The sequence below is a fragment of the Arvicanthis niloticus genome, chromosome 14, assembly GCF_011762505.2.
Source record: "Arvicanthis niloticus isolate mArvNil1 chromosome 14, mArvNil1.pat.X, whole genome shotgun sequence".
NCBI classification, from domain to species: Eukaryota; Metazoa; Chordata; class Mammalia; order Rodentia; family Muridae; genus Arvicanthis; species Arvicanthis niloticus.
Window position 1 is genome coordinate 41,497,476 of NC_047671.1, and position 16,558 is coordinate 41,514,033.

The 16,558-nt window shown below is 41.3% G+C and overlaps 1 protein-coding gene across 4 annotated transcripts in view; it reads left to right on the forward strand.

The window, feature by feature from the left end:
• Ccdc112 (coiled-coil domain containing 112) overlaps window positions 1–16,558 on the forward strand; it is a 132,133-nt gene that overhangs the window by 20,558 nt on the left and 95,017 nt on the right. For all 4 annotated transcript variants that reach the window (XM_076912676.1, XM_076912675.1, XM_076912673.1 and 1 more), the window contains one exon: window positions 2,041–2,200. In XM_076912676.1, the coding sequence (XP_076768791.1) occupies window positions 2,183–2,200 (18 nt within the window). In that variant the 5' untranslated portion in view covers window positions 2,041–2,182. The remainder of the gene's footprint in view (window positions 1–2,040; window positions 2,201–16,558) is intronic.

A 16,558-nucleotide genomic window follows, 5' to 3' on the forward strand; every position in this document is an offset into this window, starting at 1 on the left:
ACCGCCCGGCTCCCCGCCCCAATCTTGATGAGTATGTTCACTGGATCTGTTTATTGATGGCAACAGAGAAATGGATCCTCACCTTGGACACTGAGACAGTTGAGTGTTTCAGGGATTTTCCTCAAGTGGGTGTGTGGCATGCTTTAAAGCCTTTGTGCAGACTTTGCTCTTCTTTTTTTTTTTTTTTTTTTTTTTTTGAGTCAGACTCATGTGCTGTCTAAAATGGTGGTGAGTGCAGGCAAGGCAGACCAAACACAATAGCGATTCACCAGGGAGAGTGTGACCCCCAAGTCCGAAGTCTTAGAAAGACTCCATTTGGTTACTGTTAAATTGAAGTTAGACTAAGTAGGTGAGCCTGCTGAGTTGGCTCAGCTCAGGGGTGGCTTTCCTCAGATACAGCTGTATCTCGTAGCTTTTGAGAGGTGGGAGCACCAGAGTCTGAACAGAAAGTAAGCAGTAACATACTTGTGGCCTCACTTCCTGATAGACTATGCCAACATGTAGATTCCCAAGCAAGCATCAGCTCATTAGACACAGTTCAAGACTGGGTGAAGCATGTTTGGGATCTTTGTCTGTTTACAGCGTAAGTTTAGGGATGATACACACTAGAATAAGTATGTTCCCATGATGTTCATATGAACACTTATGAAGTAGCTGGTGCTGTCTAGAGGACCGCTGGCTAAATTCTTAACCTACTATTCAGCTTCAGGTCACTGAAGGGCGGATCACATGACTCCCAAAAATTGCACGTGTTGTAAGTGCTTGAATTGTCACAGCCATGAGTGGATGAGCAAATACATGAGGCAGTGAAACAGTGAGACACACCAGAGCACTGAGTGGCCAGCCCTCCCCTTAAGGAGCACGTGGATAAGGGGAAGTGGTTGTTTATGAGGATTACAGAATTCCAGTGTAGCAAAAACATAGTGGCTTCTTGGGATGACGTGTTACGGGTAAGAGCCTGGTATAACAAAGAAAACCTTTGGAGACTACACACACACACACACACACACACACACACACACCACATGCACACATGTACACATACATACACACACACAAACACAACACACACACACAACACATGCACACATGTACACATACATACACACACACAAACACAACACACACATGCACACACACATATGTGTACCCATTTGTGTAAATGGTTCTTATCAAGGAAAAATAAAGGTATTTAGTTAGACCTAGAACTATTCCTCTGAATATGGGTCTGTTCCTTTTTCTCCTAATGTCTGTCAATTCTCTTGCCAGTATTTTCTAGCTTTGTTTATTTTCTTAGTTCTAAAGGTTTCCTTTTAATTTATGCCACCCCCGCATCCCATGTCCTGCCAAAATACCACTTTCCCATCTCCCACCCAGAGAGTCTTTCCAGTCAACATTCCTTCCTCCTTGTCTCCTCCGCTCTAATTATTTCTAGCTAACAGAGTCATAGTTTGGTGGGCCTTGGGCATCCAACACTGGCTTGGTGGGTGTTGGGGCCTGGTTGTGTCCCCTCCCTTATAATAAGAACAGATGTAGATATCTAATCTCTAGTAGATTTGGAGCTTCGGCCTATGAAAAGTCAGGTCTGTCATGAGAGTGGAGTCCTCGTGGGTGAGTTAAGTACCATTAAGAGCACAGACTGCTAAACTGGCCACCTTTCTCTACTGTGTGAGAACACTATGAGAAGTTGGATATCTGTAGCTCAGGACTGGGCCCACGGCAAATCCCACCATACTGTTACAACTGCTCTGTTGTTTAAGAACTACTTTTTGATAGGAAACCAAACTGGCTAAAAGAAGAGAATATTGAATAATTCTCCAAGCCAGTGTTCAGGTGGGCTGGTACTCTCTTCACTAGTCATGCACACTGACTATCCACAGGTAATCCAAACCTCATACTAGTAGTCGATCACCTCAACCAATTTCCAACATTTTTTTTTTCAGTTGTCCGGACTTTAGTCTTGTGTGTGTGTGTTGTTGTTGTTGTGAACAATAATCAAGTTCCTTCTATACAACCCTAGCCTTCTTTTCTTCTTCACAGAATTGACTTTCTGCCTGTACTTTGCCCTACACAATATCCACTTGGCCTGAAAAGCTTGGTGTTTTCTACCCCCTGGCTGGAGAAAGGGCCACTGTAAGATTGGAAGAGACTGGATGATCTGCTACAAGAACCTCACAAGATCATGACAGAGGCCCAGACTGTAAGTCCCACAGACAGTAAACACATCTTAGTGCTACAGAGCACCACACTCCCCTTTAAAGTTATAGATCTTGAAGAGTGACTAATACAAATTTCAGCTGGATCATTTGTACAGCAATGAGCTGTTCTTAAAGTTAATTCATATTCAGAATCCATTCAGTTCTTTTCCATCCATTCTTGATTTTTTTACTTAGAACAAAACAAGGTGTATTGAAGACTAGAAAACATACAATGGGACTGGGGGCTTGCGGAGGGGAAACTGGGAAGGGGGACAACATTTGTAAATAAATAAAATAACAAATAAGAAACAGAAGATAGAATTAACCAAGAGATGTTTTTACATTGTTTCTTTATTACAGGTTGGTCTCCCAACCTACACACTGGAAAATAAGCATCATTAGATAATATTAAATACAATGGAGATGTCAGGAAAGTGTGCCAATCAGAGCAAGGTCTGGTCACATGGGAAAAGCTTTCTATTCAAGAAAGCTTTGAATAATCTGTAAGCAGAGTGGTATTTGATGAGCAACACAGATATAACAAAAATGTTAATTATCTCCTGGTGACTAACGATCAGCTATCCATCCCTTTAATATGCATGTGTGGGAGGAAGTGTGAGGTAGAGGCCAGAGGCTTTGATGGGAAAAGTTCCAGCTGGTGAGGCTGACAGGTGGTTCCAAGCTGGTGTCAACCTCTCGGGAGTCATCAGCTCTGCTGTTCTAAGTAGTGTTTACCAAAAGCTAGAGATCTTTTAAAATGAACTAACCATGGCAATGCATACACATTCCCAATCATTTACCTCAATCAAAATACTCGTCTTATGTCCTTATGTGTCTAAAAGCTGTTCAGATGATTCTACCATGCAGCTGGGGCTGAATGCCACAGCTCTGGGGGAGGTTTAGCTACTTTGTGGTTTGATGGACAAGGGAACCTCATCCTGTGTCGGGATGGTGGGCTGGGGATATTGCAAGGGCCCCCATTAGTGGTCATAAATAAGAAGCGATTTCTTCAGTGAGTCAGAAACTGGGATAAATCCTAAGTATGGAGTATAAACCCAGTTGATTCGAAGACAGGACATGGCATCTAAAACTTGCCCAGAATAGTGTCACTAAAATGGCAAAAAGGTGTCAGAATTGCTGCAACCCTGAAGCGGGGCACAGGAATGTGTCTGGTTCCTCAGCATGTGGGTCCCTGAGGTCACTGCTGCAAGAGAAGCAGGCAACTCATCCTCAACAGATGCTCTTTCCTCTGCCTTGGGAACCAAACAATGACAAAGTTCTATCCTCTAGGTAGGAATTGTGGGTAGAGAACCCAAATTAGATAGGCATGGCCATATGTTATGTGACTGGCTACAGCCATGGGGTACCAGACTTTCCCTAACATCCAACCAGAAGATAGGACCATAAACTGCCGACCACAACCAAAGGAATGATTTCCCCTAGCAGTCTGACAGCCCCTGGCACAGAATACAGTCTATTGAGCATCTCAATCTTAAGGAAGATGGCAGGCAAGATTATCACTTTCCAGGACAACCAACTCTGTGGAGGTGACAGCAGACATAAGTGAAAATGGAACAAGCAAAGCAGGAATCAAGAATAAACATGAAGGTCCAGCAAGATAGGTCATCAGATGTGTGCTTGTTGTGAGGGCAGGAGGACCTGAGCTTAACCTTCTGGGTAGCACAGAAGCCAGGAAGGTGAGAAACAATCCTTCAAAGTTGTCCTCCGTCTTACTCTCTCTCTCTCTCTCTCTCTCTCTCTCTCTCTCTCTCTCTCTCCCCCTCTCTCTCCTCCATAGCATGTGGGAACTCAGGCATACAAGCATCTGCACACTCGGGTGCATAAGCATGTGCATCTAAACACACACACACACACACACACACACACACACACACACACACACACTATAATGTCTTTTAGAACTTCAAAGGACAGTTAATCTTTAAAAAATAATATTAACTTGAAGGGACTGGAGATATGTCTCAGTTGTTAAAAGTGCTTGCTGCTCATCTAAGGGAGGCAAGTTCAGTCTCCAGCATCCATGACAGGACAGCTCACAACTGCCCATAATTCTAGTTCCAGAGGATTCAATTCCCTCTCATGGTATTCACCTGTTCCTGCACAATGAAGTGAACATATACTCATGAAGGTTTACCCACACATACATTAAAAATAATAAATATTTTAAAATAAAATAAGCATAAGATCTTTTTTAAAAAGACATTAGCATGAAGACCAGGAAATAACTCAAGACCAGGAATGTAAGTCAGTTGGTAGGTGCTTGCAAGGCATACGAACATACATACATACATACATACATACATACATACATACATACATACATAGTTCCAGGGTAGGTGTAGCAGTGCACACCTATGATTTTGTGGCAGTTTGATGAGAATGGCCCCCATAGGCTCAAATGTTTGAATACTAGGTTCCTAGTTGCTGACACTGTTTGGGAAGGATTAGGAGGTGTGTCCTCATTGAAGGAGGAGTGTCACTGGGGGTGGGTCTTGAGGCTTCAAGACACTCACATCATTCCGGGCCTTTCTCCGCCTGCAACTTGTGGATCAAGATGTAAGCTCTCAGCTCTTCCTCCCATCATGCCTGTTCTCTGCCATCATGGACTCTCACCCTCTGAATTATAAGCCCCAAATTAAACACATCCTTTTATAATTTATTTGCTTATGGTGTGTTATCACAGCCATTGGAAAGTAAGCCAAATCCCAACATTTTAGAGGTAGAGGGAAGAGGAAAAGGATCAGAAATTCAAGGTCATCCTTGGCTACATAGTGAGTTCAAGGCTAACCTGAGCTACATGAGACCTTGTCTCAATATCTCAATACATACATACATACATACATACATACATACATACATAGTTCCAGAGTTTCTTTCCCTTGGGACAGTTTAAACATAATTAGGTATCAACTCCTTTGATCTGGATAAAGAACTCCTCTTTGAGAAAATTCAATTACTTCCTGGTCCTTTTAATTCTGCCTTTCAAACCTTTTCATTTTCTACATGAATTTATGATTATGACTGCTAGTTGTCTCCGGGTGATCTTTCCCCAGGCTTGCCTAATCTATTTTTGTTTTTGAAGAAAAAGTACTTAACTGATTTTTTAAGGTATATTTTATTACCTATTAGGACAAAAGTGTATTGGGATCAGGTAAGTGGATAGTTGATGCTACACCATGCATTTCTTCTTCTCCTTTTCCATTTTATTTTTTGAGATGCCCTTACACTGTAGCCCAAGCTAGCCTAGAACTCACCATATAGTCCAGATTGCTATTGCCTTTGCGGCAATCCTCTTAGTGCAGGAGTAAAGTACACATATTTTAAAAAATAGAATATCCTTTATTCATCGTCAGTTGCGTGCATACAGAGTATCTTGGTCATACGCACCCAAACTGCCTTCTAGACACCTCACACAGCCAACCCCCTCATATCTCCTCATTTTCTTTATTTTTCTTTCTTTTTTGTACCGTCAGTCTCTGTAATGTAATGTTGACTGATCTTGTTGGCTTGGTCTCGTAAGGGTAACCATGGCTGCAGTAAGTTCATGGCTGTGTCATGTCCAGAAGACATCTTTTTACAGTCCCCTTTCCCATATTCTGGCTCTTAAACTCTTTCTGCCCCTCCTTCCTCAGTGCTCTCCTGAGCCATGGAGGTAGGTGTTGGAAAAGATGCTGTATTTAGGCCGGAGGACTCAACAGTGGTTTATTCTCGGCTTTTGGACCACTTATAGGTCACTGTATGAACTGATGACTGCTGTAAAGAGAGGTTTCCCTGGGCAAGGTTGAAGGCAGCACTGATTTATGTGTCTAAGCATAAATACTTAGAGTCTGTCTGACAACATATCCACTTAGTAGGCTAACAATAATAGCTTCACTCTCGGGCCTATAAACTCTCTAGTTGTGGGTTTTTGATCATGTTTATAGTATGAGACATAAATACCTTCCTATGGAGCAGTTTTCAAACTCAATCTGATGTCGGTTGGTTACCTCCATATCTCTCATGTCACTACACCCACGTCACCAGTGGGTCCATCTTGCCTGGCAGATAGCTATTGTATGTAGCATTTAGGACTCACTGTTGGGTAACACCATTAATAACTTTTCTCCTCTAGAAGCCTCCATGGTACTTTCTGGAACTATGAACATTAGCTAGAAGGAGGAAGTTTTTATGTCAGTTACAGCTTATTCATCTATGTCCTGTTACCAAAGCAAAGCACATATTTCTTTACCAAGCATCACCTGAAAACATAAGACTACAATAACACATTCCATTACAGAAACTCTAGATTTGATGCCTATCCAAGAATTTAAACCACAATGTCACTTTCTAGCATGTGTTATATATTTCAAAACACACATATTTTCAAAAGCAAGCTATAATCAAATAATGTTTTCCTAAGTACTCTTTGATACATCTTTAGAGCAAACTAAAAAACCCAACTGTGAAAACTGAAGCTGTGTTCATCAACAAAATAAATACAACGTATGCTGCCAACTTATGGGTTCCTTAGTTAAGGCGGTTGTCGATTTGTTGTCTGCTTGTGATCAGTAAATTCAGTTGTTTTTCTTTCCAATACTCTAAAACAGTGGTTCTCAACCTGTCAGTCATGACCCCCTATGAATTGAACAACCCTTTCACAAGGGTTGCCTGAGATCTTTGGAAAAACACAGATATTTATATTACAATTCATAACTAGCAAAATTACAGTTATGAAGAAGCAAAGACAATAGTGTTATGGTTGGGGGTTACCACACGTGAGGAACTTTATTAAAAGGTCACAGCATCAGGAAGGTTGAGAACGGCTGTTCTAAAGTGTCTCTCACAGCCTCCTTCCAATTCTAGGAAGGTCTTTTCTGATACCAGGTTATGGGAAACTTCTGAGTTGCTTTCTTCTGAGGTGCTTTCTTCAGATTAGCACAATGCAGCCTTTAATTATTCAAGGAAACGTGGCAAACTTGGGCCTGACTTGATGGTATAGGCTTTAGTCATAGCACTTGGGAGACTGTGGCAGGTAGATCTATGAGAGTCTACAACCAGCATGATCTTTATAGTAAGCTCCAGGCTAGCCAGGGCCTCATAGTGAGACCCTATCTTTAAAAACAAACAAACAAACAAACATCTCCAGGAACACAAGCAAACAAGAACCTATGGTAACTATAACAACCTCTTACACACTCTGAAGAAGTCATATTATTACCAACTGTCCTTCTAATTTCAGTCTAAGGGAGTTTTTAGTATATTGACATTTCTGTTGTTTTGGATTCTGCTCTTATAGGAGATAACTAGAGGAAACACACTAGAGCATTTCAGAGAAGACATCTTAGTATGTGATCCATTGGCAGGAACATCCTTAGGATACAAAGCAAACTCGGCAGGGATGAAAGCAATGTGATTTTCAAAGAATCCAAGCCTTCTAAGATCAGAACAATGAATTGTATTCACCTTGCTGACTATACAATTTCCTCTTAGGAAACTGAGGCTTTCTGGTTAATTGTGGAGCATGTTCATTGAGCCAAATCGCCTGGTTTCTGTTCTGGAGAATGCTTCCAGGACCTTTCTGGTAATAGTCTAGAACTATTTGCATTGGAGGTTTCTAGACTTTGACTCAGTTTAGAGTGGGAAAGAAACTCCATGTCAATGAATCTCTGTTCTCTGCCTCTTCCTGTCTTTCACCCTCTTCTCTTGTTCACCCCCCTCTCCCTGTCCCTTGCTACCTTCCTCCTTTCCTCTCTCATTCTCTTCCCCATTCCTCCCTCATTCCCTCTTTCCTTCCTTCTCTCTTTCTTTGTCTTATTCTCACCCAGGGCCAAGGCCTGTTACATGCTAGGCAAGTATTTGTCCTCAGAGTCTCAGGCCCTTGTTTTTGTTTTAAATAAGACAAAAACATTAATTCTTTATCTTTTGGGGTGCTGCAGAGAGGGATGATATCTGATAACAATCTCTGGTTTGTCATCCCTGTACTGAGCAATTCTCTCCAGGCAGCTCATTAGGCCCCAGCTTTGTAGTTTGGAAAGGTTTTAATTCAAATTTGCAGACCAGCCACTGGCTGTGTGACTCCTCTCAGCACTGGGTTTTAGTTGATAGTCTCAAAAGGCAAGTTTAGTGGGTACCAGGTATATCCAATAAACCCCATCTGAACTGCTGCTTTATGGAGTATCCTGGAAGAGACATATCTCAGCCAGTGGAGCTGGGGAGAGTTTCAGTTCTTGGAGGGTAAGCATAGTTTTGATATGATCTGCAATGAAGTGTTCTTGCTCAGTGATTCTTGCCTCAATCTCTGTCTCTTGCATAAATCTCTGTAGGCTTCCACTAATTGCTTGAAGCATCTGGTTTAGTCTGAAGCATTTCTTTTTATTTGAGTTGAGGATGTGCTTGCCAGAACCTGGATCCCCCAAGATTGTCAGACAACAGCTCTCAGATAACTCCACACAAGCATGCTAAGCCCTGGTAGTGACAGCAGTGGAGCTGCGCCTGGCTCAAGGCTCCTTCTAGCATCCACTGTGAGAACCAAAGGCCTGTAAGAGATATGAGATATGAGAGTTGGAATACTGAACCAAGGAACTCCCTCATGAGGCAGTATATAATGTGGGTAAATATAAAAGGGAAATTGGATTATATATACATTAATATGTATGTGTAAATATGTATATATATTCAAAAGTCCCACCATTTATAAGTAAAAAAATGGAGAGAATAATATTGAAAGAAACAGTTAAAAATGGTCAAGAATTTCTCAGAAACTAGGAAAGGTCCAAGTCTTCAAGAAGGCAATTACATCAATGGGACAGTATAGAGAATGTAAAAGTACATATTGTCAAGGTATGAAAAAATGGGTCATCTTACACTCATCCATGGGATCCCTTGCAGCTAGGTTGGTAGGCAATTTGGAAGTAGCTATTAATTTTACAGGTTATCTATTGAGGGATGGCAAGACAGCTCATAGATAGGGGCACCTGCTGCCAAGCCTGAGAACCTGAGCTCAGTTGGAGTACTCATATGGTGGAGAGAGAGAAACAAGTCCCTCAACTTTCCTTCTGACCCCTACTTGCACACACAGTGGCATGTGGTTGTGCACACATGCACACAAGTGCACATACAAAATAAACAAATAATAAAATGTACTTTCAATTTAAACATTATCTATTGGTATCCCCTTTGAATGCTTCCACACAATAAAAATGAGGAGTTAATAGGATTTATTACTGTCTTATTATATCAGAAAAATGTGGCTAACAATCTAAATGTTCACAAGTTAACTAGCTAACCAAACACCAGCTCTACTATAAAACAGTACAGAGAATCATGTCGTAGTGTATTTCCATGAAAGGATTTCTAGGACATTATAACTAGAGACTCTAGAAAGTTGCATATGGAAACAAATGTTAAAATGTACCTATAAAGCAAGCTAGAAGCCAATGGCAGCTTTCCGGAGTGGAAAGACATGAGTGAATGATCCTATTTGCATGAATAGAGGCAGGAGGAGTGACTAGGAGGAGGCTAGTTCAACTGATTAACAGAGAGTTGAGAAAGTTCTGTTTAATTCATTTCTCCAATTATGACTGAGATAAGCATCTCTGTTTTTGGATCATTTGATTTTAATTTTTGTATGGATTGTTTGTTTGTTTGTTTGACAGGGAAGATCATGCTGGGATGGCACACTAGGCGTCATGCATGCTAGCCATGCATTTACCCACTCAGCTATACCGCCAGCATTCCATGCAATTTCCAGTTTTTACTGCATTATGTTTTATTTTTGGTGTGTGTGCTGGGAATTGAACCCAGGGTCTTACATGTATTAAATAAGCACACTATCATTCATTCACATGCCAAGGCCCCATTAAGATTTTTTTTCAATTTTCAGATAGCAAATCAATTTCTCTCAGTTTACCTTCCCAGTATTTTAATTATTTAATCATGCAGGGTTCCCCCCTTCCTTCCTTCCTTCCTTCCTTCCTTCCTTTCTTTCTTTCTTTCTTTCTTTCTTTCTTTCTCTCTTTCTTTCTTTCTTTCTTTCTCTCTTTTCTTCTGAGACAGGCAATATTTTTAAGCAGACAACTCTTGTTTTCATGTCATTTTTCTTTTATTAACCTTTTAGATTGGCATGCAGACTAATGGTTTTGTTGTGCTATTTTGTATATGCATCCCTGTACTTGCTCATATTTATCCCCAACCCCGTTATCTCCCCTCGTCCCCCTCCCTCCTCTGCCAGTCTCCTGGTCAGCCTCTTCAAGCAGTTTTCAACCAAATGCATGATGAAGGAAACAGCTGCAGGAGACATGAAATCCTCAGCTCTGCCTTCAGTGGTCCAATTGCACTGGTTTGACACAGTGTAGGCCCTGTATCATACGGTGCCAAAGCTATTTAAGAGCTGCCAAGTCACCAACCACGCATCCCTTCATTCCCAAGCCATTCTCGAGGCCACCTCATTTCTAAAAATGATCCTTAAAAAAATAACGTGATGGGTTGCCATCGTCCTATAAGCAAGCAGGAAAGCTGCTTCCAGGATGGAGGTTTTGAGAGTAGAAACCTGATTTCTGCATTTGAATTTCATGGGGGCAGACTAGAGATGCTGCTCTAATTTTTCAGACTTTCGAATACTGTTTCTGCTATTTCGATTCTTTAAATTAGTCATGTAGTCTCTCTTATTGTTCTCAAGAGTTACACTGAACATGTAGATTCAAAGGGTTTATGGATATGCAGTAGAGTTTGGCTCATATCCCCCAGCAAAGGAAGAAAAGGTTGTTACTCTTTAAAATAGTATTTTGCACAAAGCCAATTTATTTGCATTATAAAGACGCTTCCCATTATTGTCTTGTAGGATAACTAATTATATACACAAAAGATGATCCTGCCTTGGCCTTTCTATTCTTCTGGAATGGATTTAGACTTCTAGTATATTTAGTCTTTAACTGAGGTGTCTAATTTAGTATCAGACTCTGGTCCCAGAATATCCCAGAGTATTCCAGATAGAGTGTCTGTGAAGAGTTGGTAGCATTTGCTCAGCTCCAGGTCTGAGTGGGAGAGAGTGTGTTCTGATCCAGCTCACAGCAGGCACACGGCTGACTGGAAAGCCAGTGAGTGAGTCACTCTGTCTGCCTCACCTAAGTCCAGACCTGAGCCAGACCTGTGGTGTTTGTTCTTAATGGTGCCTGGGAAATAGTCTTGAGCAAAATAACACTCAATATGGAGGAAATGGCTGAGGTCACAACAGAAACACATGGAAGAGTCAGGTTTACACCAGGCCTCTGGATTTCATGCCTGATTCAAGCTGCAGGTCACATCCACTGCCAGGCAGATCTGACTGCAGACATGTAGTGAAACCTTCTGGATATATTCTTCACACTAGCAGAAATCAAAAGGCAGGAATTTCTCTAGATAAGTCATTTTCTCCCTGTAGTATTAATTCTTCTATACTGGTAACTCCCATGTGAATTTTTTGTCCATCCCTTTAAGACAGAGACAGCAAAATCGCAAACCTGAGGCACCGAGGTAAAGACACACTTCAAATCATTCATTCACTGAGCCCAGCAAACTTCAATTGGGCATTTATTTTGGGACCAATTGTACACTTAGGGACACCCTGCCCTACCTCCACCACCTTGGAGGTTAAGGGCCTGTCTGTGACTGACTTGCCAGTGGGTATTGTGAGTCAATGTTGCTTTTGCAAAGTGTGTCAGTTGCCTCTCTCTGATCCTGGAATGATTTTACGTCTCTGGGAGAAATGGTCACCATCTCCACCCTGAGTTTGATAGCTCTATTTTATTTGAAACTTTTAAATTATGAAAACTGTCAAAAGATTCATAAAACTGGAGGGATGGCAAGATAAGCCTTATAAGCATATCTATCATCCATGTTCAGTGACGATTGCTGTTTTGCCATCTTGCTATAGGTTTATTTTCTGCAGGATTGTAAACAAAAGCACTTTCTGTTTTTTGTTTGTTTGTTTGTTTGTTTTCAGACAGGGCCTTATTATGTATCCCTAGCTATCCTGGAACTCTTTGTAGAACACGATGGCCTTGAACTCACAGACTCCCCTGATTCTGTCTCCTCTGTGCTGGTATTAAAGTAGTGCGCCATTATGCCTGGCAATAGAAACTTTTAGAAAAGGCTTTGCATCACACACCTTTAGCTCAAACACTTGGGAGACAGAGGCAGGTGGATCTCTGAGAGTTCAGGGCCAACCTGGCTTATATAGCAAGTTCCAGGTCAGCCAGAGATAGGTCATGAGACTGTCGCAACACACACACACACACACACACACACACACACACACACACACACCATTTACAAATGCTTTAAGTAAGAGATAAGGAGTTCATATGACTCTTCCATGGATGCTTCACCAGAGCCTGTTTGACCTGCTCTTGTGGTGCTTAGAATTCTCACACCTGAGGAGAAGGCCATGCCACTGACATGCACTGGACCAAAGCCAGGGATACTGCTTGCTAACGTTGCCCAGGACACACACATCCCAAAAGAGTGTTTATTGTAGCTGGCAAGATGGCTTTCACTATCTTTCTAGAGGACCTGAGTTTGGTTCCCAGCACCTACATCATGTGGCTCATGGCCATCTGTAACACCATTTTGGGAGGACCTGATACCCTTTTCTGTCCTCAGCAAACATATACGCACACAGATACAGATAATAAAAATTATTTTTTAAAATAGGGCTATACGAAGGGACTTGTTTATGTGCAATTCAAACTGACCCTGGAGTCCTGCATTTTTTTAATTTACTAACCCTGTCAGCCTTAACCACCAAACCTGCTGTAAGGCGTGTCAAAGAACTCCCGGGCCTCACAGGCGAACAGTGTAGAACTGAGCAACATGGCTGTAAATGCAGGCTCTTGCATGGCTTCCTGGATGAACAGAGAGAAGAGTACCGCTGTGAAGATTTTTAATTTCATTAGACAGGGGCAATTTTGGGTTAAAACCTGCGACCTCTATCCAGTTGGTCCATCCGTGATGCAGATGAAAACATGAGTCCTGCTTCCAGCAAACAAATCAGAGGGGGCCATGCTGGGGGAAACCTTGTTCCCTAACACCTCCTCACTGTGCTGATAATTTTACATGAGCCACCTACTGCCTGATCACATTACTTGGAGAGACTATCGCATAAACAAACAAGCTAATCCAGAAATATTTGTTGAAGCTGACACTAGGCAAAGTGATTTGGGCGAGGAATAGAAACAGAAAGTAAATCGAAGGCAGGTCGTTAAACTGAAAAATAGAACTACCACCTGACCAGCTATTCCATCCTAAGCATATACCCAGAGAACTCCATCCTACCGTGAATCTAGAGAACCCCCATGTGAATCGCTGCTCTATATACTATAGCAAAAAGCCTGAATCATCCTAAAGACCCATCAGTTGGTGAAGGAAATATATATTCTAATCAGCTCTAAAAATGCAATCATAAAATTTTCAAGGAAATGGACGAACTTAGGATGTATAACATTAAGCAAGATCATACAATCTCAGAAAGAAAGAAAAAAAAGCCGCTGTTACCTTTCAAATGCATAGCCAGTTATATATGTAGACAAATGCACATTTGGGTGCAGCATAACACATAAAAAAGAGAACATACCCTAAATGTTGGGGCACGAGGAAGGACTAAATGCAGATAATACACATGCATTAATGAAAAAGGATATGAAGCTAATTGTTTTCTAGTTCTAACTCTGTTGTGAATTTTTCTTTTCTTCTTTTTTTGGTGGTGAATAAGTGCATTAAAAATATACTTGATGGTGAAAATGTAAAACCCAGTAGGACGTTCCACTGCTTCAGAATGGCTGTCCTAACTGAGTTGGGTAGACTCTGGGCCTGGTTCATTTCAGTGTGTCATGTTTCTCACTTCCATTTTTTTTTTTTTTTGTAATAAAGTTAATTAAAAATGAAAAAAAAATCCATGGCTCTTGAGAGATGCATGGGGTTTCAGAGGTGAGTAGAGGGGAAAGAAATTCTAAATCCTATCACCATGTAAGATTACATGGTGGCTCGGTTCCCTGCATGCATGTCAGGTGCCTCTTCTAACTGTTACCTTTTCTGTAGACAAGAAAAACCAGATCTTAACATAGAAATTTTCTAAATCATGAGCCTGGATGGAGAGTAGGATTGGGCTATGAGGCTGGGCAACGGCTGGGATTCAGGGAGACGCCGTCTGTAGGATGTGCCAGCTGGTTGATATGTGGAGTCTGAACAGGATAACAGGAAATACTTGGTGGTAACCACTGGTCCTGATTACAGAATTATGACCCTGGTTCTAAATTCCTTTGATTTCTGTGGTTGTCTTCCAGCACTGGTCACATCACACTGACTCTTTGACTGGAGCAGGAACTTTAAAAAAATATATGTATAATAGGGATGAAGTAATTTTCTTCTGCTATGTTTACCAAAGAAAATGTTCTCCATGCAGATCTGGGGAAAGTTGAGATTTACAATCTTTCATTGAAAACCAAGTATGGCGATGCATGTCTGTGATCCCAACCCTTAGAAGGCAGAGGCATCTGGATCTCAGCGCGTTCATGGCTGAGGTCTTAGATTAAATAGTGAGACCCTGTCTCAAAAAAAAAAAAAAAAATCCTTCATGAAAACATTAATGAGTTGGTCATCTCAGACACCTGCTTCCTATGAATGCATTGCTGGTGCCTTTCATGTCTGTCTAGAGCTCACACAAAGATGAGTCACTAACCATGCTGTGGTACCTGAGATGGGGAAATAGGCTGCCAGGTGCTTTGTCATTCTTGAGAAGCTTGAGGGCACCCTCCCAGTGTTGGTTCACCTGAGGTTGCATAATCGGCTGTCTGAATCTTTAGCCACACTTTGTCTCCTGCAGCTTTCCTTCAGCCACTTCTGAGCCTTGTAATTCCTAGCTCTGTATCTCTGTAGCTAGCTCCTACACTGCCGATTCTGAGCCACTATATAGGAAACAAAAGGTAGGCTTGTGTTTTGTATGCTGTCCTTTAACAACCTGCTCACACTGGTCCCTCTGACTCACCCAGGGAGGATCCAATTACACCATGACCTCTGTTCAGAGGGCACAGAATCTTGTCACTCATCTTTGAAAGCTTGCTATAAAAAGTTGCTGAAAATAATAACATAGTTTTGTGATTGAAGGGTTAGGTTCAGTTTTCTGAAGAGTTGGCCTACATAATACATGTTTCCACAGGCCAGCAGACGGGGCTGTGTGGGACTGCCGTGCTCAGGGGCACAGGGGTTCCAGATGCTGTCATTTTTGGGCCAAGGGGGTCTTGATAAGATATGGTCACTTCAAACAACCTTTTAAACTAGAATAGTACTAGCTTTGCAGAACATGGAGAAGGTCACATTTCCTTCTACCCTGTTTCCTCTACTGTTTGCAACCAAGATACATTGTTGCTGACTCCAGATATTACCTGGATCAAACAGATTTTCCATTGTTGTCCTTTCTTCTGCAGGTTCAAAGCCATTACCCTCTGTTACATGTAGTTGTTTTGTCTCTCCTTTTAAAAATGACACCTTAAGGAGTACTTCTCAGGGACTTAGAATACCCTGAATCTGTATTTGTCTTGTTGATCACATGGTTGACAGACGCTGCATGTTTTTGAAAGAATGGTGTCCTGCCTGCAGTATCACATCAAGGACCAACTATGCCAGACATTATCCTGGTGAGACTCAGAGCTAGTGCTTGGGCACGGGTGCTACCTGAAGCTTTCTCTGCTGCCCAGGCATAGTTTTTCATTCTCTTCCTCTGATCTTCACAGCTGGACCATTAAGACCAGCTGCCCTCTGAAGGAGTGAGTAGGCAAGGCTCTATTTCCTCAAATGGTGAACATCTACAATACTACTGAGAATTTTTGATGGAGAAAAAAAAAACTTACACTTTAATTTTAATAAAATATTTTAAACATACTGACCCCTGAGCTTTAACAAAAACAAAAGCAAAACAAAAACAAAAAAATAAAACAAAACAAAAAACCCTTGAACACATTGTTTAAAACGCTTCAGGTCTTTATTTTAAATCTTAAAGGCATCCTTAGCAATGTAGTTGAATTCTTCCTTTTTCCATCTGATCCTTATCGCTCATTTTCTACAGACAAGAAGAACCAGGTTTTAATGTATGATATCTATCCGTGAAAGGAGTTTTATACCTATATTGTTTTTGCAACTGGATTGTTTCATTCAGTTTTATATGTTCTGGATGAAGCATGAATATAAGAATATATGAATATAATACTTGTGAACCGTCTTCGATCTTTCTCTCTCTATAAGCTAGACTATTTGAGAAAAGGTTTCCTATAGTCTCCCTAGATCCATCTATTATTGTTGTTGTTAGTTTTTTGAAACAGGATCTCCTGTAG